This window comes from Phoca vitulina, unplaced genomic scaffold (genome assembly GCF_004348235.1).
Source record: "Phoca vitulina isolate PV1807 unplaced genomic scaffold, GSC_HSeal_1.0 scaffold31, whole genome shotgun sequence".
Lineage (NCBI taxonomy): Eukaryota > Metazoa > Chordata > Mammalia > Carnivora > Phocidae > Phoca > Phoca vitulina.
Genome location: NW_022589734.1, coordinates 1,171,567 through 1,197,928, shown reverse-complemented (window position 1 = coordinate 1,197,928; position 26,362 = coordinate 1,171,567). Strand labels below are relative to the sequence as shown.

The 26,362-nt window shown below is 35.7% G+C and overlaps 1 protein-coding gene across 4 annotated transcripts in view; it reads left to right on the top strand.

Annotated features, from left to right (window-relative positions):
• Positions 1-26,362, top strand: part of EXOC2 (exocyst complex component 2) — a 260,110-nt gene that overhangs the window by 95,695 nt on the left and 138,053 nt on the right. For all 4 annotated transcript variants that reach the window (XM_032424947.1, XM_032424944.1, XM_032424945.1 and 1 more), the window contains 3 exons: positions 2,775-2,893; positions 17,352-17,477; positions 23,898-24,022. In XM_032424947.1, the coding sequence (XP_032280838.1) occupies positions 2,775-2,893; positions 17,352-17,477; positions 23,898-24,022 (370 nt within the window). The remainder of the gene's footprint in view (positions 1-2,774; positions 2,894-17,351; positions 17,478-23,897; positions 24,023-26,362) is intronic.

The window sequence follows — 26,362 nt, the reverse complement described above, 5'->3', positions numbered from 1 at the left end:
ATCTTTGAAATGAAACTACAGTTGACTGTTGAACAGTGTGGGGGTTGGGGCACCAACCATCTGCCCAGTCACAAATCCACATATAACTCGATTCCCCTGAAACTTAACTACTAATAGCCTAATGCTGACTGGAAGGCTTACCAATAATGTAAATAGCCGATTAACACATTTTGTATGTTGTATGTGTTATATACTCTATTCTTACAATAAAATAAGCCAGAGAAAAGAAAATGTTATTAAGAGAATCATAAAGAAGAGAAAATATATTTACAGTACAGTACTATAAAAAATCTACATATAAGTGGACTGGCACAGTTCAGACCCATGTTGTTCAAGGGTCAATTGTACTTTGTTAAACTACATACTAAAAGAAAAGAAATTTATTGGATTAAGTCATTTAACCAAGGAAAAGCCTACCCACAGGTTGTACTTTTGAACTGCAACACTGTAGAATTTCCAAGAGAACACATCTATCGTTCTTTATAAAACTCTTTTAATGTAATACCCATTAATAAGATGATATAAGGGATTATTGTTAAATTTTACAAGGACCTAGTCACCATACTAAAGAAATGTATGATTTTAAAAGTCATTAAAAGAGTTTATTGATTTCTCTTGCTGTATTGAGTTCTTGTAATGGACCATTTGTATTCCTATTCAGTAGTTCAAAAATTAAAAGGAAGCAGCTTTCCTAAGAGTATTCCTATACTTTACTACTAACACTAAATCTGAGGATGTTATATGAGTGAAAGTGTTAGGAGAAAGTATTGTAGAAGTATTTGGAGGCAATATAAACCTCTCTAAGGAGAATGCTAAGACAAATTATCCCCAACAAGAAAGAATAAAATCACATGTTTTTGAAAACAAGTGACACAATGTACTATTTGTCATATTTATATTCCAGATGAAAAAAGCCTTGTGTGAGAGGAGGAATCATATTGGGTTGCAATATTTATGCCAGGCTAAATGTATTTTGTTAGATTGTAGTTTTATTCTTGGGGTGCTGTTAATGGATTTGTCCCTTTCTCAACACAGATACAGCCTATTTGCAGCCTATAAATAGACAGGGAGGCATAAAAGGTCCAGCTCTTGGGCCGACTTTGAGGCATCTTTGTACAGTGTGAACCCCCACTGTTTAAGGGGCCCTTTTGCAGGATGATCAAATGCCCAGCTCTGCTTAGAGCCCAGGCTGTCTGCATTAGATTGTAAAGGTCAGGGTGGATAGTTCCTAAATGTGATGTCAGATGTCTCAACAGTTTATTTATTGCTAACTCACTACAAAATGTTTCTCCTCTAATTAGCTGCTACTTGAGATGTCTGTGAGTAAGGAAATACCTAGTACTGGAGGAACGTGGGAGAGAAGCATCTGGTGTATCCCTCAGTGATTAGAATTTGGCTAGAGGTCACAGCTTGTGGCCATTAATTAAAATTTACCATTGAACAAAAATCTTTAACCCCAAGACAACAGATAGCTTATGGTTTAAAAATAATGTCAAGACAATAAATTCAACTTTTGGAGTTGATTTAATTGGATTTAACTTACTGCAGTAGTCCCTCCTTATCTGTGGGTTCATTTGCGTGGTTTCAGTTACCTGTGGTGAACTGCGGTCCAGAAGCAGATGATCCCCCTTCTGAAGTACAGTCAGAAGGTCAGTAGTAGCTTAGTGCTACATATCAGTGCCTCCATCATTCCCCTCACTTCTCGTCACTAGGTATTTTATCATCTCACATCCTCACAAGAAGGGTGAGTACAGTACAGTAAGATATTTTGAGAGGGAAGACCACATTCACATCACATAACTTTTACTACCATGTATTATGTTATAATTGTTCTGTTTTTGTTAGTTATTGTTGTTAATCTCTTATGTGCCAAATTAAAAATTAAACTTTATCATAGGTATGTATGTATAGGAAAAAACAGTATATGTAGGGTACAGTACTATCTGTGGTTTCAGGCATCCACTGAAGATCTTGGATCATATTCCCTGTGGATAAGGGGGGACTACTGTATGTTTATATATTTTGTGATGGCTGAGGGCCAAATCTTGAATCATATTTGTCAAAAATTTTTCAACTGAAATATATTTCAATTTTCAATCCGGGTTTGAATATTTTATATACAAAGAAGACTTTGAATATTTCAACAACTATTTAAAAAACTAAGAAAAATGCCTGTCTATACTATATTTTCTAGAGAAATGTTTTCTTAGTCATGAAAATAGAGTTCAGATGTTAGAGGTGCTTATTGTCACCAAATCTCTTTATGTAATAAAATAGCCTGATTAGGTTGCATAGAAAAATAATGTCACACTGCCATCTAGTGGCCATTTTTCAGACCAGAAAGGAATTAAAAAACAATTGAAATCAAAAAAATATTCACTAGGTGTCCTCTGCTGGCTTCCACTTGTGTTTTCTGTAATGACTGAGAACTAAGTATGGAAATACTCTGTGAACTAAATGTAGATACAAAGATAAATCCACACTAAGTATTTAGGATCATTGCAAGTTGTCTTTGTCTTCTTGGTTGTCTTTTTATAAAGTTCTTGTTTTTTAAAAATATAGTTTTATTATTAATCACGTAAAAAGAAATTTGAATATATTTCATTTAGAATTAAGTATTGAAGACTGATGTTGACAAGTGCTTTACTAATTGATAAAATTTTAGGTTTTCTTAAAAAAAAAGGTAATGACTTAAAAGTATGCTAGCTTTCCTTTTGTCCTTACTCATGGCTCTACAGAAGCCTACTTTGTCATTCTTGGCCTTGCTTTTTCAGGTACCTGTCTGACCTTCACGCGCTGGGTGATCCTGCTTGGCAGTGTATTGGCGCCCAACACAGGTGGATCCTTCAGCTCATGCACAGCTGCAAAGAGGGATATGTACAAGATTTGAAAGGCAAGGCTGCTTCTCTTCTAGTCATTATGCTATTTTTTATTGTCGATTTAATACACTTTGGAAATGCTTAATAATTAAGGGGATGATTAATTAATTTTCTTGTATCTGTACTTGTTTTTTATTTATTTTGTTTTTGTTTTTGCCGCTGGTCAGCATTATACCTGAGTGAATAACAGGTAAGGGAGAAAACTCTCTTGATACCTGTATTTTTATGGTTGACAGCCAGTATTGACGAAGGTTTGATTTAAGGAATAGTTAAATTTTTATGGGAAGTAACATGATGTTGTAGAAATATTAGTCTTTAATCCATGGTAGTAGTCCACTCACTATTCATCAAATATATGTTGAGCCCCACCATGTGCCAGGTATTGTGCCAGGTACAGATGGACAGTGGTGAATAAAACAGACATGGTCCCTGCCCTTATGGTGTTAAACACTTACCTAACTACATACAAAGTTGTTGACAAGTGATATAAAGAAAAATCACAATATTTTGAGGGAGGAGAACTGAGGAGAATGCTTTAGATGGTCCATTTGGGAAGGTGTCTCAGAGAAGGCTCCATGTTCTCTAAGAGCTAGAAGAATGAGAAGTAGCCTGCTGGGACAATTTTAGTCTGAAAAAAGAAACAACCTTTGCAAAGGCTGTAAAGTAAGTTTAAAGGAAGAAGTCACAGCTGCATTCACATGCAGGTTTATCAACATTTATTTGTAAAATTCTACCATCCCACAGATACTGAATGTATTCAGTGCCTGCTCTGTGCTGGCCACTATTGGGTGCTAAGGATTCAGTGGTCAGTGTGGCAGATGGGCCTGGCTCACACGAGACATAAAATAGCAGGGGGTAGGGGTGGGGAGGAGATGGACAAGAAAAGTAGAATGGACTAGTAGAATACAGTGTTACTTTCTAAGCCTGGGAAGTTCCTCCTGCTGTGGTAGCACTTAGGAACAGCATCTGATTCAGAGTTTTGAGGTCACAGAAGTGACATTCCAAGATCTGAAGGCTATCTGTATTGGTTGAAATAGAGGAGGGGAAAAGGAAAGAGATAAAGACCATTCCAGGAAGAGAAAATAGAATGTGCACAGGGCTTCAAGCAAGAGATGGCTACTGAATTCTCTGTGGCTGGAGTTCAGTACACAAAGTGGCGAGAGTGGAGGCTAGAGTTAGGTGGTGCCAGGTCTTGCATGGACTTTGTTAGTCCCTTCAAGGGCTTTGGACTTGATCCAGAGGACATTGGGCTGACCATTAAGGGTCTGAAGCAGGGGAAAGACCCATTGAGACTTATTTTTTAATCCATGTAGTGAATGGATGAGTGGGAGCAAGACTGGAACAGTAAAGCTGGTTAGGAGGCTGCTATGGTGATTCAGGCATCTCATCTCCCATGGACATGGTGGATGTGGAGAAAGAGACCGGATTCAAGAGCTGTTCAGAAATTGGAGTTGACAGGACTGGGTGATTGAAGGAGGAAGAAGGGGTCAAGGGTGATTCCCAGATACCTGACCTCAGCAACTAGTTAGGATGATGGCACCATTGAGTTCGGGAGCATAGAGGAGAAAAACATTTTTTTTCCTTTTGTTTGGACAGACTGATTTGGCATTGTCTGACATGCAAGGGAAGATACCCAATAGGTAGTATGGATTTAAAGAGCAAGAGATTTGGATGTGATCTGTATGTAGATGGTCAGATGGTAGATCTGTATGTAGAAGTTGATTCATTCACCCAAGAAGATGAAAAAAGGAGAAAATTTAGGACAGAATCCTGGGGAGCGATATTTACAGGGCTAGTAGAACGGAAGCCTACAAAAGAGACAAAGAAGGATTGGTCTCCTGGGCTAGGAGGAAAACAGGGGGTATAATGTCACAAGACCACAGAGGAGAAGAGTGATCAGCAAGCGTTTTAAGATGAAGAATAAGATGAAGAGATGTTCTTTAGATTTAGCACTGAGGCTATTGTTGGTGACCTTGTTAACTGCAGTTTCAGTGCAATGAGATGCCAAATAGAGTATATAAAATAAGGCATAGGGATGCTTACAAGACAAAGTTGCCAGGAGGAATAAGTGAGGTAACATAAGAACAGTCCTGGAACAGAAGGAAGTACAATGGAGAGGTTACAATTATTTATTTATCACATAGTTTCGTCATGAATTACTTGGCCTGGTTTTGAGTACTTTCCAGCTGTGATTTTGTTCTTTCCCATTCTTGATATTTAGGAAAATCCAAATATCTCTTTATTAATGCCACATCAAAATTCCTATTAATGTCATTAATTACTTTATAGTTTTAGCAGGTGAAAGTGACCTCAAATGACATACAGAGTCTGTAGTCTTTAGGGATATTTAGAGGGCCTTACATATTTGTTTATTGAGTGTATATTATTAGCCAGGACTTCCAACCTTAACCACCCATCAGAATCCCCTGGGTGTTTTTAAAGACTGTCAATTCCTGGCCTCCACTGGATTCCTTCCGATTATTTTAGAATCTCTAAGTCCAGGCATCAGTATTTGTTAAAGCTCTCAGGTGATTTAGGAGCAGTCTCTGGGTTCATAATCCATGTACTACATGCCGTGCTAGGAACTGCAAGTACAGTGGTGAGGACAGACGTGGTCTTTGACCTCTTGGAGCTTGTAGTCTAGTGGGAGAAACATTATTTTTAAGAGTCACCTAGGTATAATTATGAAAAGTATCATGAAGTAGAGCATATAGAATTCTACTCCAGTCTATTTAGGGGGAGGTCCAAGGAAGTTTTCTAGAGGAGATGATATTTCCATTGAACCTACATGATAAATATCAGTTATCCAGATAAAGAGGCATGGAGTAGCCCAGATTCCTAGACGGTGTGCTCAGTAAATGTCACCCTATTCCCCACTTCACTAAGTAGGTTAATAAGTACAGTAATGATATTCTCCAGATACAAAGAGTATACGTCGTCTAACAAAGGATCTTCCTCCTTATGCTAAGAAGAGACCATCTGACTATGTAATTTGGTTATGGAAATATTTGAATTTTGGGGATGTGTGTAATTTATGAAAACAACATATAGACTACTTGAAATTGGAAAAGTACCATGAAATTTCATATATCCTAAGGGCACCTGGGTGGCTCAGTTGGTTTTAGCGACTGCCTTCGGCTCAGGTCATGATCTCAGGGTCCTGGGATCAAGTCCCACATCGGGCTCCCTGCTCAGCGGGAAGCCTGCTTCTCCCTTTCCCACTCCCCCTGCTTGTGTTCACTCTCTCGCTGTCTCTCTCTCTCTCTCAAATAAATAAATAAAATCTTAAAAAAAAAAAAGAAATTTCATATATCTTAGTATCACATCGATACCTGAAATATAACCAATACTCCATTGCCAAAGGTCTGAATCTTTCTTGAAGATAAATGGATACCTGATGGATTCCTTCCCTGCCATCTTGATGTTATGTATTGCTATATGTATCCATCCAGAACTGTTTAAAATGAGTATGTCTGGAAAAAAAATGATGAAAGCTTATGTGTAACTGCAGCCCTATCTTTTTAATTCACTGACAACGCTTGTTGAAGAACTTGCTCATCACTTATGAAATAATGAAAAGAATGTACATTTGTTAGTGATGAACTTAAAGTTATTTTCATAAGTTTCATAAGTAAAAACAGTTTACAGCTCTTTGAATTTACTCCACAGATTTCATAAACAGTATAATGTAAATTTCCTGAATATATTAGTTACATATTCATAGGTTATATTTTAATTTTTCTTCCAACATTCAGAAGAACATGCTCTCTTTTATTGTCAGCAAATACTATCATAAACAGCATAGATAATCCTAACATAGAGAGCCTTTTAATTGGAAAATTGGTGTGTTCTTTGAGCTCATATCAGAATGCGTTTTTATGATTTTATTTTGGAGAATTCCAAATAAATATGATAAGATAACCTCCCATGTGCCTAACCTAGTTTCAACAGTTATCAGTTCATAGCTCATCTTATTTTATCTGTACCCTTGACCTGCTTCAAAAGTAATTCAGGGTGAGGGAAGGTAAGAAGCAGGTCACATTATTTCATTCATAATTATTTCAGTATGTAATTTTCAGAGATAAACATGCTTTTTAAAGACTGTAACCAAAATACCATCATCATTACCTAAAAGTTATTAATAATTTCTTAATATCAAATAGTTAGTTTTCAAAATTCAGGGACTGTTTATCATATCCAAGAATCTTTCTAAGTACATTGATAACCATGGCTTTTTAACTTATACTCAGTGCAAAGGCAAATGACATGAAATGTGGCACGAATATAGACTGAACTGAACATGTGTTTCCTAGAATGGAAGAATTATACACTAGTAAAATATGGCCCAATGTGGCCAGTTCACACTTAGTTACTCTTCTGGTTATTTTCTTTAATGCATGTATATAGGTTATCGGACACATGTTAGCTCTTTAATATATACTTGCTACATTTACACAGGTAACATAATCATATATAGTATAGGTATGTGTATGTGTATGTATTTATGTATTGTAATTGTCTTAATTAGAAGTTTGCTGAGTATAAGCCAGTTGTTCATGATGGACTCTTAGTTGATATTTGAGTGTCTATATATACTATAAGTGTAAAGTAATATGGGGTAGGGCTCCTAAATATTATTTGGATTTTTTATTGGATATCTTCTTATAGTTATGTCATTTTAGAAATGGAAAAAAACCTGGGATATTGTCTAGTTCAATTGATGACTTTAGATCTATTGTGCATGTGAAGAAGGTACCTCAGAGAGTGATAACCAGCTTCCTCTTGACCTAAATAGGGGCAGAAGTAGTGAGTGGCAGGGGCGCCTGGATGGCTCAGCCGTTTAGCGTCTGCCTTCGGCTCGGGTCGTGATCCCAGGGTCCTGGGATCGAGCCCCACATCGGGCTCCTTGCTCAGCAGGGAGGCCTGCTTCTCCCTGTCCCGCTCCCCCCGCATCCCTCTCTCGCTGTCTCTCTCTCTCTGTCAAAAAATAAATAAAAATCTTAAAAAAAAAAAAAAAAAGAAGTAGTAAGTGGTTCAGATTTCTCCCCATTCCACCAGACTGTACTCCTTCTGGACCAGTGAGGTAAGATAGCAGGTTTTCTGTGTTCTATTGTAGGAGCGAATATTTCATAAAACAGGATTTCTGAATATGATGAACATGATGAAGACAGTGCCTATATTTCATCTGGCCCTTCATTATGAAGTGTCATTGTTTTTATTCAGGTAGTCTCAGGATCCTATTTTCTTTTTTTTTTTAAGTTTTTTTTTTTTTTTTTTAAATATTTATTTATTTGTCAGAGAGAAAGAGAGAGAGAGCATAAGCAGGGGGAGCAGCAGAGGGAGAGGGAGAAGCGGGCTCCCTGCTGAGCATGGAGCCGGATGCTGGACTCAATCCCAGTTTCCTGGGATCCTGACCTGAACCAAAGGCAGCCGCTTAACCAACTGAGCCACCCAGATGTCCCCAGGATCTTATTTTCAAAATGAAACCTTGTTGCATTCTAAACCTAAAGAATGAATTGTTAAATTCCTCTATTAGATTATCTGCACTTGGACTTTTAACACTGGTTGTAATTGTTTAAGTAACCCCCAGGCAGCAGAACAATGGTTAAGAACTGAGACAGTCCTGTGAAATAAAATACAGTTTTAAATAGATAGACTGTAAATATTTCAGACAGGAAAAGGTTTCTTGATGTCTTTTTAAGTAAAGTTGGTTGGTCTTTATGCATGGAATTTAAGAAATCTAATTAACATATAAATGTTTTTTTAAAGTCTTAAAGCCTTTACACAGTTGTTTGAGGGAAAAAATGTTAATTGTATTTAGTCTTGTGGTCTTCAGAGAAAATTTCATAAGCAAAGATGGTGATAGATTTTCAGAGACAGCATCCTACATTTAAAAAGCCACCTTTTTTCCAAGAAAGATTCTTTTGTATATAAAGCATTTGTTAGCAGATCTAGGTCATAAGGTTAATATTCTTATGAACATTGCATTAGATCTTCCTCTGGATTCCCATTTTTATGGTAATAACAGATACTGGACCTAGTAGAATGGTGCCTTCCAGATTATAAACACTAGGGCACAGAACAAGAGATTACCATTGTACCTTAAACATGCTTTGACGTTTATCCCTAAGTATTCCTCCCTACTCTTCCGTGACCTACCTCTATAGCCCAAATGTGATCTTTTGGTTTTTCTAAGGGGAGACAAAGATGGGAGAAAAAAACAGGAATAAAGATTAACATTCAAAAAACGCATCCTAGCTTAAATACTAAAGGAAGGCTTTGTTTTTGTTTCCCCCCCACCCCCGACTTGTTAACCATTTTGCTGCTCTTCCCTATATTCACAGCAGCCCTGTGTCCTGAGTTGTTACACACAGAAAACTTTCACCACCTTACAAGAAGTGTCATTCGTCTCTTAAAATTCCTATGAAACTGGTCTAAAATTAGACTGTTTTCAGGTTTCCTGTCAGGAAAAGCCTTTGGTTAGCCCCCTACTGATATTCTCAAACAGGATTTTTAAAGGTAGCCTTCAAAGGTGTTTTTTGTTGTTGTTCTGAAAATGAGTTTAACTCTTAAAATACATACTGGCTGTATCTAATAACTCAAGGGAAAACAGCAGCCTGCTCGTAGAGTAATTATTCCCTTCTTTCAGATATGTACTTAATCAGGACTTCCCTAATGGACATATTACAATAGGGGCACAATAGGAGACATTTAGAATAGGAGCAATAGCTTAAGTAAGCAACAGATTCTTTAGAAGAGTCACACAACAGAAGAAAATACATTTATATGTGGCTCAGGTTCTCTCTGGAAAACTTAGAGATATGTTACACCGGAGAGGTTTATTCTGAATCATCGCAGTATGGACCTATTATGGAAGAAAAAATATTAAGAACAGAGGCACTGTGCTAAATATCTGCTCTTTCAATTTTTTCACACACTGAGCAGATTATTAATTACATGCTGAAATAAAAATATTTATCTGATGATCTTAAGATATAAAAGGCTATATTTTCAACTCAAGCTTGTAAAATACATGCATAAGATATATTTTATAAGTTATATTCAATTTTCTGAATTTACACAGTATAACTAAACTATTTTTTCTTGATATTTAAAAACTACAGCTGTGATCTTTGTGTACATAACATTTGTGTGTGTGTGTGTATGCTGTTAATTAGTGTAGTTAATAAATATAATTGTGGTATTTTCATAATGTAGGATTAAGTAAACTTCCTGGACTCTAGATTAAAGTATAGCCTCTGTAGGAAATCGGCAGCAGGTTCATCAAATTTTTTATGGAACTACAAAAATATTTCCGTGGTTAAAAAGACAGTAAAAATGTGTTGTTATACCTATATTAAATATTTTAATAAAATTATAATGTTTAAAGTTGTTAAAATGAGGTTGAAGATGGTTCTTTTATGAAATTTATTTTCCGGAGATTTAAAACATGGTTTCTCTCCTGAATATTGATCATAACAGTATGAATCCAGAATAATAGAAGTTTATTTAAAAAGAAAAAAAGGAAAGGCACAACTGCAGCGACTACAGAGAGGAGATAATTACTTTGATTTCCACCTGCTCTTCCTAAGGCCCTTCCGATGTAGATTACACAACCCCAGCTTTATCTGCACCCTTGTTTTTTTGTTGTGACTAGAGTACTTTTTTAATTGGCTTTGGACGATAAAATGCTTCTAATGGGATTTTATTCACTTGCTTTGAGATTTATAAGCTGTAAGGGATGTATAGAAGAAAGCAGATTCAAGAGAGAGAAATAGAAGTATCAGTTTATGACAGCTATAAAAAAATATCTCTTCAGCAAAGTGGTGGTCTGATTTTCCTTTCTCCTTTGTCCTTTTTTCAGAAAGAGAAAAAACTCAGGTCATGTTCAGAATGCCGTGAATTAGATTTACAATGCGTACCATTAGAAATCATCACTGTTGTTTGTAAATAGTATAGGTTTATATAAGAAGTGTTAATTACCGAATGCAGATCAGCAGGCTTTTATATGATTGTAGATTTGTTTTTTAATCTAATTTGAAAAGACAATTTTAGCTACCAAATTAAAATTATGACTAGTAATTAATACTAGTAATTTAAGTACTGTTTTAAAGTCAGTGACCTAGGACTTATGAATAACATAGCGTTCATTTGTAGATCTGTATAGTAAAATAACAGCTGTTAAACATCATAGGAAAGAGTTGATTAAGTTCTTGTTTCTTATGTTTTATACTAGATTCAGTTCACCTTACAATGAATGAATGGTCTATCTTTGTTAAATCAGACAGGCCAACAAGGCTTATGTCAAAAGGACCTTTTTTTTTTTTCCCAATTTTTTTTTTTATCCTAGCAGCTGGTTCTTTTCTACTGTCTTGGCTTACTGTACATCTGGAAGAAGACTTCTTACAGCTGGGAGCCATTTCATGTCTAATTCATGTCCCTTGTCCTTAAGAGAGAAAAAATTTTTGACAATGCATGTCAAGCACACATTGAATGCTAGCATTAACTGGTAATTTTAAAATATTCATTTTAAGTATTTTAATTTTGTATTCTATCATTTTGTAATAATTCTATTGCTTACATATTCTAAGCATGTTTTCTCTAAGATCTATATAGAATTACAAAAAAAATACAGTACTTTAATAAAAACATAAATAATTTTGTTTTGGTATTCACCTATCCAGCTTATTATAAATATCTGGTTCTTGCTTATATAGCCAATGTTAGCTAATAAATACTTCCTCGTAGTTCACACCTATGGTTTTGCTTTAAAATATATTTCCTCTTTTACTTTGCTTTAAAATATATTTCCTATATTTTCCTCCTCTGTTTTGAATGATGTTAAAATACACCAGAATTTCTGCCTGGAACCTGCTTAGGACAGTTCTGACACTCTAAAAAGTGAAGTGAGGTTAACAGGAGTATGTTAAATATGTCTCCCTTAGTTTAATTTAGATTAAGTGACCCTCTTTAAATTGAGGAAATGCCCCTGTAGGAACTTTAAATAGAGAGAGAAGAATAAGATCAAAAAGAACATTTTTATCTGTTGACACAGGTCTGATTTGTGAGGAATTTGTAATTTGGTCTTGATACGTCCGCCCCCACCCCCCAGCTTTGGCATTGAAATTCTTCTGTGTGGTGTGCTTGAAAGGAATCCCATCCTGCCTGTGGGTCTGTGGAGACTCCTGGCCCCGTGTGTTTGGTCAACAAGCAACAGTGGGTGGTCGGGCTGCAGCGCAGGACAAGGGCCCGCTGTGCGCAGGAAAATGTGTTCAAAGGTGTTTAAGGGCAGTAAGGAAGTCGGCCGCCCTTCTGAGAGTCCGGGGGCTATAGATCAGTGTTCTCCACACCATGGTAGACTGTGAGAAAACTTGCTGCAAGAGGCACGAAGGATGAGAAAATATAGTAAACTTATTCACCTGGTTCCACATCTGCAGGCTTCCCTTAAGAAAGGTCTCTTCTGCCCTTTATGTTGTAGAGTCTGTTAAACAAATGTTGACTGCTATTTGCATTTAAAATAGGGAAAACTTGCACAGGTTGAGTTGAAAGGATTTGACTGATACATGATAAGGTTTCCTGGAAGTCTTCCAAGTACTAGGTATAATCAGCATTTTCTATAAAGTCTAAACTTCATTATCAGTTTTTGTAGGAATCATTGTTTTAATGTAAACTGTTAAGTTTTGAGCTTTTGAGATCCATAGGTTAACATAAAGCTGAAGACTTTTTATTTAGTAGAAACCTCACAGTTGGAAAAAATTAGCAAGTGTTTCAATTTGTTAAGAGCAAATTGTGAAAGATTGATGGTTTATTTTCTTTTAGAAAGGTAATACATTTTAAACTTTTGATTATTTCTACACTGCAGCTTTTATTCTCTTAGTGAAGTCACTAGGATTGCTTTATTAATGTTCTGTAGAAGGTAACTTCAGCAACTTTTGAAAGTAAATTTTCTCTTCTTCTCTTAATTAAAACAAATTTTCTGTTCTGTTTATAGAGTGTTCCAGAAATGGTTTTTCTAATTTTATGTTTGTTTACAATCTGTTAAGTTTCTCCTACATCCTCATAATTAGAAGAATTCCTTTTGAGAATGCTGGTAGCATATTACAGAAGCTTTAGCTGGAGAAACAAAACATGGATTCTTATTTGTCAGTAATTGAGAAGCTTAGTCGTTATTTTTTTTTTTTAATTTTAAGTGTTTGAAGGTTTTTTTTTTCCCCCAAGATACTTCTTCCAGGCATCTGTAGATAAGCTATGTATCTTTTCTTATGATATATTGATAAAATCATAACTCGAACACTAGTTTGTAGAATTTAGAAGACATCGCTACACCCTTTTAGTTCTAGGATTTTATTTGTATCATTTTTCCTGCAAACACCACATAGCATTTTTAGAACTAGAAGTACTATAGTGATGGTTCTCATGCTATGGGATGTGTCCCTATATGGAATTTTCTCTCCCGAGTAATCTTTACCCTGTAATTATTCCCCAGATTTCGCCAGATATCTCTGACTTTTTATAGCCAAATACTTTTGATCTCATAAGCGTTTATTCATTTGAGTGTATTTATTGGTTACCCTGCTTAGCGTCATTAAAATAACCAAGCTGTAAGGTCCCATAATAACAAGTATTTTGAAATTCTGATGAAGTTTTCACTGTTACTTTTTTGTTGTCTTTATTATATTCCTTATATAATTTCTATTTAAGGCTTAATTTTCACATTTGCTTCTCTGTGTAGAGGCAGACTTTTTAGATAACACCACTAATCAGTGTTCTAAATTGTAGGAATAGTGAGCAAAATAAACATGTTTTCCATTTTGTTCTCAGTGGTGATTTAAAGTTTCCGATTCCGACTTCATACCATAGAATCACTATTTTACACCCAAAAAAGACTTCAAAAATTTTATTGTGTCAAGTCCTGATTTTTACAGGTCATGAAGCATTGGCCTATTATGATTGCTTAAGCTAGCTGCAGAACCCCCTTCCAGTTGTATAAACCATGAGAATCTTGGGTTAATCCCTGCCCCAATTTCAAATATAGCAAACAATTTGTTAGTATTAACATAAATGAAGCCAAAAAGTTATAACCTTTCATCAAGGCGTAATCTTATTTAATAAAAGGCTTTAAAAAAATTTCATCTAGAAAAAATTATAGGAACTGTTCATTTCTAGAGAAAATTTACTGTCAAGAAAACAAATGACCTCTCAGAACATAATGCAGTATTGAGAAAGATAAAGACAAACACAATTTTACAAAAACTTTAGTCTCTGTCACCTGCAAAATGTCCCATGACAAGCTAAAATTGTAATGAAAAAACTAAAGTTGTGTGTATACAGTTGAATACCATCCTCAGCTGGATATCAAGGGGCAGATAATTTAGGTTGTTAGGGAAAACACACCAACACTGATTTCAGTTGCACATAAGTTAGAGCATGATAATATGAAACTTCCTAATTATTCTCATTTAATAACCATATGTTTTATATAATGTATATATGTCTCTTAAACACATCAACAGATGTTGCTATCATACTGTGAGGTAAAACAATCGAGAAAATACACTGATTTCTTGTAAGATATTTTAAAGCCTTTTGTTGATTTGATGTTAAAGAAATAGTTTTTCTCATCTTTTTCTGTTTTCTTTTCATAGTAATGCTTATTTATCATCAAAACTGCTTCATATTTGTAATAATTTTATAGAGTAGGAATGCCACGTCATATAATTTAAGATTAAAAGGAGGGTATGAGCCCTCAAGGTTTTTTTTTGACTCTTGATAATAAATAGTTTCTGACAACTGAGATTTAAAATGTTTTCTTTAATTCTCTCTTCAAAGGATAATCTTCCTAATTCCCTATAAAATAACTGATCTTAAGACCTTTTTTTTTTTTTAACAACAACAACAAAAAAAGAGCAACGTGTTAGAGAGAGAGAAGCTCATTTCTGAGTTTAATGCCCACTGTTGAGTTTGTAGGGCTTATGCATGTGTGTGGTGCTGAAGCGCTATCTTCTGGTCACTCCGCAAAAATGCGTCTTGCAGATGTGTTCCAGATGCTGGTCAGCCCTGAGGGTGTGTATATGCTGTTTTAGCTCCCTGGTGCTGTGCTATACTTGATGGTAATTCAACACTACCAATTAGGAAATTAGTTCATGTTAAATTTTCTTTTCCTGATGTTATAGAAAATGATATAGTTTCTAAAAGAAGAAAAGCATATTCCTAATACAGTTTCTGTTATTAAAGGGGAAGATAATCAATCCTTTAACAGTTTCAAAATTCGAGATTTACTTAAACTACATAAATGACTTAAAATCAAACCATTTATATTAAAGTTGTAAACACATCAGTTATAGGGAAAATCTTTTTCTGAGGATCTACTTGAATAATGATAATTATATTTTTTGTAGGAATGGTACATAATGTATTTTTAGGAAACCAGGAAGTGCTTTCCTTCTTAATAAAAATGTAGTTTTGGGGCAGCTGGGTGGCTCAATCGGTTGACTGTCCCAACTCTTGGTTTTGGCTCAGGTCGTAATCTCATGGGTCGTGAAATCAAGCCCTGCTTGGGCTCCATGCTCAGCAGGGAGTCTGCTTGTAAATTTTCTCCCTTTGCCCCTCCCCCCACTCATGCTTGCTCCGGCTCTCTCTCTCAAATAAATAAATAAATCTTTAAAAAAATGTATAGTTCTGAAACCTTCAAGAGTAACATGTAACTTTTTATGGTAGGCGCCACACCCAGTGTGGGGCTTGAACTCAGTGACCCTGAGATCAAGTCAGGTGCTCTACCTGCTGAGCTCTCCAAGTGCCCCACATGTAACATTTTAAATTAAAGCATTCTTTTCTTGTACCTTTTTATATAAAATTTTATATATATTATAATTTTTATGTAAATATTGTGATGGGCTCCTTTATATTTCCTTTTAAAGTATGTCAGAAAGTTGATATTTCGATATTATTTTCCTGAATTCTACAATCAATAGCAGTGGCAACTATATAAACTGCAAAGGAAAATGTCATAAGTCATTAAAAGCTTCCACACACTTGGCCTTTAATATAGAAAAAAAAATCAATTATAAAAATATTATTTCTTCATTGTTTGTATTTTCTTACTCTGTATCACATATCATTTATTTTGTTGTTTTAACAAATAAATTGTTTGTTGTTTTAAAATATGGAATTACACAAGTCGTATCTTAGTGTTTAGAAATGCATGTAAATGAAACATTTAGCACATAGTATGTCTTCAACAAAATTCTATTCCACTAAAAAATCTGTCCGATTTAATTTCTATTTCTACAAACCCTACCTTAGTAGAATTTGTCAGAATACAGGGAGATAGCTCATACTGGATCATGTTAAGTGGCATGATAGGAGGAGCTCCTGAAAGCAGGTTCTCCATGGCATATTTTTACTGTATTTTATTTATTTATTTATTGCTTTATTTTCTGCCTCTACTACCAGAATGTAAATACTTTGGGAGCAGGGCATTATCTATTATTCATCACCTTATCTTCAGGGCCTATAGTTCCTGGCACATAGGAGGTACTCAATAAATCCTTGTTCAGTGTTATTGAATAACTAATGTTATCAGTGGCACGGATATGTTTTATCTTTTGCGTCTGAAAACAAATCTATATGCTTTTATTATTCTATTAAATTATAAAAGAAGGAATAGAGTTCTTACTGAGTAATTTAATATCAGTCACTCAGTATATATTGAGGGAGTTATTTGCAGAAGGTCCAGTGATTGTGGACAGAGATATAATATTTAACTCTTAAACCTGAGAAGATAGTATTTTGATTTGGAGATAGGAGAAAATTGTTAATGAACAATAGAAGGCAAAATGTCAAATCTACTGCATTAAAAGAGAGTCAGAACTCTGACTTCCAAGTGTGAAGTTGTTTTTCAAAAAAGGATTTCTCATCCTGATTTTTAGGTTTGTAGACCTTCCCCCACCCTTGCCCCTGCCAGTTTTGCTGAACACTCATTCTAAAATGATACATGAGTTTCTCTCACAGTTTGTTACATCTCTGTAGTAAGCCAGAGTAATGGATTGAATCCTATCTGAATCTATCATGTTGGGAATGGCTTTTAAAAGCTATTAAGAGAAAATATTTTTTATTTTGCTTGGCAAATGTTTTACTTAAAAGAATGGAACAATTGAGGAAGAAATAACTCAGAGAAGCAGCGCATAGAGACTATGGACTCTGAGAAACAAACAGGGTTTTAGAGGGGAGGGGGGAGGGGGGGTTGGTTAGCCGGGTGATGGGTATTAAGGAGGGCACGTACTGCATGGAGCTCTGGGTGTTATACGAAAACAATGGATTGTGGATCACCACCTCAAAAACTAATGATGTATTGTATGGTGACTAACTTAACATAATAAAATTAAAAAAAAAAAATTACTACTCAAAAAAAAAATAAATAAATCAACTAAGTAAGAATATATGGAATAAATGGAAATGTCACCTCTCTTCTAGGTACTCCAGGCCTTCACAGTCCCATGTTGGATCTGGATAATGATACCCGTCCCTTGGTGTTGGGTCATCTTAGTCAGTCGGCCTCACTGAAGAGGGGCAGCAGCTTTCAATCTGGTCGAGATGACAGTAAGTATCTCTCACTGTCCCCCACTTTGTCTTTTAACTTTGTACTTGTGCAATTTCAGGCATTTTTCTCTTGGAAATTTTCCTAATTAGTTGTGTTACTGCTGCTAAATATTACCAACCTTCTTCATAGGTGAATGTTTATTCAACATACATAGTTAAAGTCTAGTTTTATTTTTCCTGTGATTGGCTTTTTAAAAATATGCCACAGAAAATATTTTGTGAGAATTTCTTTAAGATGAAATTTGTAACAAAAGTAATCTCTATAGTCAGTACAAAGAAACACCTCTTTTATGCATTTTAAAATTTGCTTTGGAAAGAGGGTTAATAATATATTAATTGCTAATCATTTTTCCTGAGAATAAAGCATCTCATTATAACTATGTTACGTTTCTTAACTTTCTGAAGTTGATATTTACCTACTGTTTATTTACCTGTGTGAGATACAAAATTATTGGTTATAATGCATTTGGGTACCAATTAAATGCTATTAGTCACTGGTTATTTATAACCTCAATAACAGATCTAAGAAATCCAAATAGGGTGGGATGCCTGGATGGCTCAGTTGGTAGAGCATTCAACTCTTGATCTTGGGCTTGTGAGTTCAAGCCCCATATTGGGTGTGGAGATCACTTAAAAATAAAATCTTAAAAAAAAAAAAAAAAGAGGGGCACCTGGGTGGCTCAGTTGGTTAAGCGACTGCCTTCGGCTCAGGTCATGATCCTGGAGTCCAGGGATCGAGTCCCGCATTGGGCTCCCTGCTCGGCAGGGAGTCTGCTTCTCCTTCTGACCGCCCCCCCCCATGCTCTCTCTGTCTCTCATTCTCTCTGTCTCTCAAATAAATAAATAAAATCTTTAAAAAAAAATCCAAATAGGATAATAGAAATATCTTACTTTATATTAAATACCTCTAAAGTTTATTTTAAAGTATTTTATATTATTACAAGTATTGGAGTAGGGCTTTTTCTAAGGTTTCATTAATAAATATGAGTGAATATCCATCATAAGAACACCTTAAAATTAGATGATTCATTTGTACTAAATGGAGGGCTCAGTGTTCCTTCTTGTCCTGTTCCCATTTCCTACCAAGCCCATCAAACTAATATAAACAGTGAAAGAACAGAATTACTTGCTTCTGTATACTGTGGTGTATTGTAGCCCTCTAAGCAAATAAAGCCCTCTAAGCAAATATGGCCTCCAGGATCTGACTCTGGAGTGCAGCCCACCTGAGTTTTTAAACAATACTTCCTTCTTTTAATTAGTAGGAAATTATGGCAGGTCTAAAAACCCTCCACCTCACTCCTTAAGTAATTTACTACCATCAGTTGACATGCTAACAGGCTTAAATCAATTAGAAACTATTATTGAGTCTTGACTTTAAATGAGTTATATCATCTTGAACAGTTCAAATTTATCCTGTCTGCGTTTTGCCAAACTTCTTGGATCTATTTTATGAGATTCTGGAAATTTTCATCAAATTTAGAAAATTTTGGGCCTTAGTTTTCTCAGGTATTTTTCTGTTCTATTTCCTTTTCTGGGACTTCAATTACATGTATGGTAGGCCAATAGATTATCTTACAGATCACTGAGGCTCTCTCCCTGTTCCTCCTCCCCTCCAGTTTTTCCACTCTGCTTCATTATAGAGTCAGTTGCTATGCCTTCAACTTCTCTGATCTTTTATCTGCAGTGTCTAACCTGGAAATTCCAGATACTGTATTTTTCATCTCTAGAAATTCCACTTGGTTCTTACAAATATCTTACCTTCCTGCCCTCATTATTTTCATGTTTTCCTTTAAATATTTGAACATTGTCCTTATTGGTTAATTCGGGCATTTCTGTAATTTCTGGATTTGTTACTATTGACAATTTTTCTCTTGGTTTCTGGTTATTGTTCATATTTCCCTGCTTATAATGTGAATGTTCAGTGTTGAGTATCTGAGTTCTGTTGTCTTCCTTTAAGGAATGCTAGACTGTTTTATCAGTTCCTTACAGGTAAGTTTGAGCCATTCAAGGCTTTTGCTAGTTTGCTAGAGCAGGTCTTGAGTAGCCTTCATTCTGGGGATACTTCAGCCCGACCACTGAGACATGATCTTTTGGGTCTGTACTGAGTGGCCCAGGTAATTGATGAGGACTGTTCCCTCTGGCTGTTCAGAGCTAGAAGGTCTCCCTGCCCTGTATTATTTCTCGGAACTGTTTACCTTACAATTCCCTGGTTGTTCTTTGCCTGGCTTTGTGAAGTTTGACTCCATATATGCAGACCTAGTTCTCAGCAAAGACTTAGGAGGACTCTTACGCAGATTTTTGGAGCTTTTCTTCTATGTAGGTTCCTTCTGGAACTCTTTGCTACATTTTCTAGTCACCTCCACCTCCTTTCCAGCTCAGAAAGGCCATTGAGCTTTGTTTAGGTTATGCTTCCTTTTGTCTGTGTTGTCTAGAAATTGTCTGTAGACAGAGAGCCATGGCAATTGTGGGCTCATCATACATTTCCCTTCCCTTGGGAATCAGTCCTATGCTGCCTATTGTCCGGTGTCTGAAATAGTTTGTATTATCTACCTCCTGCCCCCAATTTTCTAGTTGTTTATAACTGGAGGTTGAATCTAATCTTTATTACTCCAGTATGGCTGGAAGTAGAAGTAAAATACATGTTTAATTTCCTTAAAATTATTACTTGAAACTGAAACATTGAGGAAGATTGCTTATAGTAAATAGTTCTTTTCATCAGTCTTAGGAAATAACTCTTGAAGTTATTCTGTAACTGATAATAGCATATGGGAATTTAACTAAGACATGTTGAATTCAGTAAGAAGATAAAACCCAAAATCATTTTCAAATAATGATCAGAATTTGGATGAAGTAGATGTAGAAGGAATGGGTAAATAGGACTCTGATTACATACATATATACATAGGTATAAAGAATCCATTAGTAATAAAAAGATCAAACAAAACATGAGACTAAAAATTATTCCCTGTCACTGGGCAGGAGGCTGCAGGGACCTGTCTGTTTTCCAAGAACCTTGATGATTGAGTGCCAGCACATTAAGGAATTGCAGAACTCTCAGCTCAGTATGATTATTTGGTACTATTATTTAGCTGCACTATTACCACTCTGTACTATAGTGAACTTAGACAAAGTAATTTTACCAATTACTCTGTCATAAAAAGATTCAGCTGAAGAAATCTTTTTGGAAGCCTTATGGGATTGTTTTGTAATGTTTTTATTTATATTTGTCCAACTGTTTTTCCTATCATAAAATCACTTCAATTAGAATACTTATTAATTAATGGATTTAACAAGAGAGAAGCTGAGTTTAATTTCTGTTTATTTTGTGTTTTTTTAAAATGAAATTTTCCTTTACATTGGTGAAAAAGCAATGTTCCTTATTTTTCTTTGGAGTGGAGGCGATTCCCCATGACAGACTGATCTTTGAGACCTACTGCTCTCTATATATAGAATATCTGTATCTATGTTCAATACATGGATATGCAATAAGCCAGGGCACTCAAAGTGCTTGTCCAGCATCAGATCCAATAGAGACTTGGTTCATCATAGGGTGTTTTCACTTTGATTTCCCAGCAAAAAAGCTTTGCAAAGAATATATAAGATAAGGATATTAGATGAGTTTCTCACAATAGGGTTATATAAATAGTTGTAAATATAGCTGCATGGAGGAGCTCAGACTTTTGAAACACTAATTTAGGGGAAGAGGTCATGTATGAGTCTACTTGCTACCACATGAGGCAGGTCTTCCAGTGCTTCAGTTTTTAGATTTTCTTGTCCTATTTCTTACTTTGTCATTGGCCCATCATACACTGGGCTGTGGCCTATGCTATGTAGGGTACTGCATGCCATTTGGAAAACAGTGCTTACCTGTATGTGGTTTGTCTGCTTTAGCTCTGTCTCCAGATGAAAAATACCTCTAATCTCATTAGACTCTTGTCACATTATCATTAGGACTCCTTTCATTGATTGTTCGATTGTAGGCTCTGTGAAGGCAGAGACCTTCCCTGTTCATTCAGTATTAGTGGTGAGCATATTAGACAGATATTAAGGTATAGCCATAGGATTAGCACACAGTGGACACTTAATAAATATTGGCCAAATAGACAAGTACAGTTTACAGTGTACCCCTAAATAAAGAACCATGCCTTTCACATATGTGACAACTGAATTTAAAGCTTTCTCCCACAACTCATAGACAAAGGGCTAATATACCTAATAGGTAAAGAGGTCTATAGTGCACAGATTGGAAGTCTGAATGCTCTTAAGTATATGAAGGTAGGCACTCAACCTCACTTACAATAGAAATTTAAAAGACCGTGTAACACCACAGTGAGATACCAGTTGGCAGAATCCCCAGATTTTTACTGTTTGGAATTTTGTGTGTTTGGTTTGTTCATTGGTGAGATTATAAGGAAGCTTCTGTGTGTTTATGTGTGTTGCTGGTGGGTATGTAAAGAATCTCCATGGAGGTCAGTTTAATAATACTTACTAAAAATCACAACTCTGTGTACTCTTGGACCCAGCAGTTCTTTTTCTGAGAATTTATTCTACACTGATACTTGTACATGTGCTAAATGTGGTAGGCATAGAGTTATTGATTAAAGCACTTATTTTATTTTATTTATTTTTTAAATTTATTTTAAAGCACTAATTTTAACTACAAAACATTGAAAACAGTCTTGTCCATTATAAAGGGATTTTTTAAAAATTATGATACATACAAAATATGAACTACAGTTGGCCCTTGAACTGCACTGGTTTGAACTGTGCAGGTCTACTTATGCATGGATTTTGTTCAATAAATATATTGGAAAGTTTTTTGGAGATCTGCGACAATTTGAAAAAACTCTCAGATGAACCATGTAGCCTAGAAATACTGAAAAAATTAGAAGGGTATTGTTGTAAGAGTACAATATATAATACATATATAAAATACGTACTAATCGACTGCATTATATAATTGGTAAGTTTCCTGGTCAACAGTAAGCTATTAGTAGTTCAGTTTTGGGGGAGTCAGAAGTTATTCATGGATTTTTGACTGTGCAGGGGGTCATTGTTCCTAACCTGTATTGTTCAAGGGTCAGTTGTACTGTGTAACTGTGGGGAAAAAAATACTTTATGTACGAATAGGGAAAAACTTCAGGATCCATTATTAAATGAAAAAAGGGCCAAGTGTCAAAACGGTGTGTTTAATATGCTTTCATTTGTGTGAAAGAACATTTGGGTGGGGAGAGAATATGTATTTATATTTGCTTGTGTATATAAAAGACATCTTAGAAAGAATCACAAGTAACTGATAACAGCAGTTTCTTATGGCTGCAGCTGGGAACTAGGCAAATGGGGAATGTAGGTGGGAAGTAGATTTTGTTCTATATACCTTTTAAGTTTTCTAACCATATGTTGTTTTAAAATAAATAAAATCCACCCTTCCCCACTAGAATAACAACAGTAATAATAGCAACAGAACTTTTCGCCTAGGAATATTTTGAAAGGAAGCTGGTAGTTGGTGAAGGAGTTAATGCAAGTTCCCTTATCTGATCTTTCTTTGAAGTTGCTGAGTAGAAGTTGGAAGTTGACCCCAGAGGTTCTCCTGATGATTGCTGTGAATTGGACAGTAGGAATACCTCTGCCCTGCTCCTGCTGGAGGCTGTGAAACAGAACAGCAAAGCTGGGAAGCAGGGCATGGAGGAAGGAGGAAACAGGAAAGAATGTGATAAAGAAGAAGGGAAGAAATTGGAAGTGATTAATGCTCACTGAATTACTAATTTGTTTTTATTCCTATGAACTTATTCCCATGAGAAATCTATAAGACCTTATTTCCCACTTACAGTAATTGCATTAAATGATACGTAATCCAAGAGGCTTCAATATTTTTATTTTTTCTTAAATTTCTTTGTTATGGGAAGAGTTATTCATTATACGATTATACTTGAATATGTTCCTTTATGATAACTTGAGTCATCATTGAACTTTCAAGTGCGTATATAGTGGCATTTCTAACTGGTTGATATTTGCCTCCAATTTAAGGCTAATTGGCCTTGCCCTGTCTTTGCCTTACTTTGCTGTTTGAAGACATGACTTTTGAAGAGAAGTAGAACATCCTGAAGACAAGGTTGAAAACCCAAAATATGCTCCTTCTCCTTCTGTGTCCTCCTGACCAGTCTGCCACTCCCCCATCTGCCACGCCCCTTTGAGAACAGCGGGGTATTTATTCTTTGTGTATTCTTAAAGTGTATTCTCCCTGCCGGCAGTCTTTAGTAATGTGATGTGGAAAAGGAAATACTGGTCTATCAGCAAATTAAAGCTCTACAGCCAAAGTGGGACAAAGTGTGACACATTTTTAGGTGGGGGAGCAGTAATATGTTCAACCGATTTTTATTCTTGATTCAAAGTATATTCATAGTATTTTCCCCCCCTTAGCATGGAGATACAAAACTCCTCACCGGGTGGCATTTGTTGAAAAGTTGACCAAGCTTGTTTTAAGTCAGCTGCCTAACTTCTGGAAACTCTGGATTTCATATGTTAATGGAAGCCTTTTCAGTGAGGTATGTATACAAATTTGACTGTAGATGTAGCTAAGTCATTGTGTATTCTAGTCATAAAAATTTTAGATTTTGAAGTGACTTTTTTAAAACTTCGGAGGCCCAAAGCCCAAATTACCCATGTAATTATGGAATTTCCTAGTTGGAAAGGATTTAAAGATCTCGTTTTCTAGTCCCCTGTGATCAGCCTGTAGAAGTTGTTATAAGCAGTTACATTTTCACAAGTAGCACATTCATTTGGTGTTTTAATCATAGAAATTATGAACAGAAAGTAATGACTCTGATTTTTGTAACTCAGACTCATCACTCTAGTGTCTCACTTCAAGTGCCCCACGAAAGGCCCCCAGATCCTGGAGTATAGACTCTAATGCCCTTTGCCTTGAGCTGCGAAGGAGCTTCCCACCTGTAACATGGAGAAGACCTCTCTGGTCTTGTGTCTCTATGGAGAACTCTTTACAGCTCTGGGAGATGGGAGAGGTAGAAATCTTCCTGATGGTGAAAGCTATTTCCTGCACTTGCCAAAATAGAAAGTGGATATGGAAAAGGGCTAACTGGTTTTGGTTTTTTGCACAAAAGCACACCTTAGTGGTTCAAGACCTTTCTTGCTTCGCAGAAAGTGGTTGGGTGTCCAGGGGTCCATCCAGTCTCTCTTGATCCATGGATGTTTATTCGTGCTACTTTTAAAAGAAATATAATTGTCCTCTGGAATTGATATTTTTCCTTTGTGTATTTAATTCTTATTTGCCCACTTTCTCTTTTCTTTTAAACCTAGTAGATTCCTAAATCCTTGTTCATATGAGTGGTTAGTATTCTAAACCATAAAATTTATTTAATGTAAGAAAAATGGAAAAACTATAGCGCATGAAAAAAATGGTTACTACATAAAAATCAATTTCTTATTCATGAGTTATCACTGTATTTTTCTTCCTTTTCAGCAGTGTATCAGTTACTGTACTTTATAAGTAAACACTAAAATATTATAGTAACACATAATATATGTCTTATGTCCTTTTTGTATTACTTGGTTATACAGAAACGCTATTGAGAAGTTAACTATACAGAGAAAGTCAGTCTTCCACAAACTAGATGTAGAGTTTGGCTGGCCTTCATAAATGCAAAGTTGATTGTTGCTGCTGAGAATGAGAATGATTCATTTTTTTTCTCCTACAAATTTTTATTTAAATTCCAGTTACTTAACATACAGTGTAATATTGGTTTCTGGTTTAGAATTTAGTGATTCACCATTACATACAACACCTGGTGCTCAACTCCTTAATCCCCATCACCTATTTAACCCCCGCCCCCGCCTCCAGTAACCATCAATTTGTTCTCTATAATTAAGAGTCTGTTTCTGGATTGACCTTTCTTCCCCCCACCCATGTTCATTTGTTTCAAAAATTCCACATATGAGTGAAGCCATATGCTATTTGTCTTTCTCTGACTGACTTATTTTACTTTAGCATAATACTCCCTAGATCTATCCACATGCTTGCAAAGGGCAAGATTTAATTGCTTTTTTTGACTAATATTCCACATCTTCTTTTTTGTTTGTTTCAAATTTTTATTTAAATTCTAGTTAGCTAATATATAGTGTAATATAGGTTTTAGGAGTGGAATGTAGTGATTCACCACTTACATACAACACCCAGTGCTCATCACAACAGCAGCCTTCCTTAATACCCATCACCCATTTAGCCCATCCCCGGCCCACCTCCCCTCCAGTTGACCCTCAGTTTGTTCGCTCTACTCGCTTATAGTTCGTCTCCCTCTTTTTTTTTTCTTCCCTTCCTCTATATTCATCTGTTTTCTTTCTTAAATTCCACATATGAGTGAAATCATATGGTATTTGTCTTTGACTGACTTATTTTGCTTACATAATACACCCTAGCTCCATCCACGTTGTTGCAAATGGCAAGATTTCCTTCTTTTTGGTGACTAAGTAATATTCCATTGTCTATAAATACACTACATCTTCTTTATCCATTCATCAGTTGATGGACATAGTTTGCTATTGTTGATAATACTGCTGTAACCATCACAATGCAGGTGCCCCTTCAAATCAGTATGTTTGTATCCATTGGGTAAATACCTAGTAGTGCAACTGGTGGGTCATAGGTAGTTCTGTTTTTAACTTTTTGAGGAAACTTCATATTGTTTTCCAGAGTGGTTGCACCAGTTTGCATTCCCACCAACAGTGCAAGAACCCTTTCTCTGCATCCTCATCAATACCTTTCTCTGCATCCTCATCAATACCTTTTGTTGCCTGTGTTGTCAATTTTAGCCATTCTGACAGGTGTGAGATGGTATCTCATTGTGTCTTTGATTTGCATTTCCTTGATGATG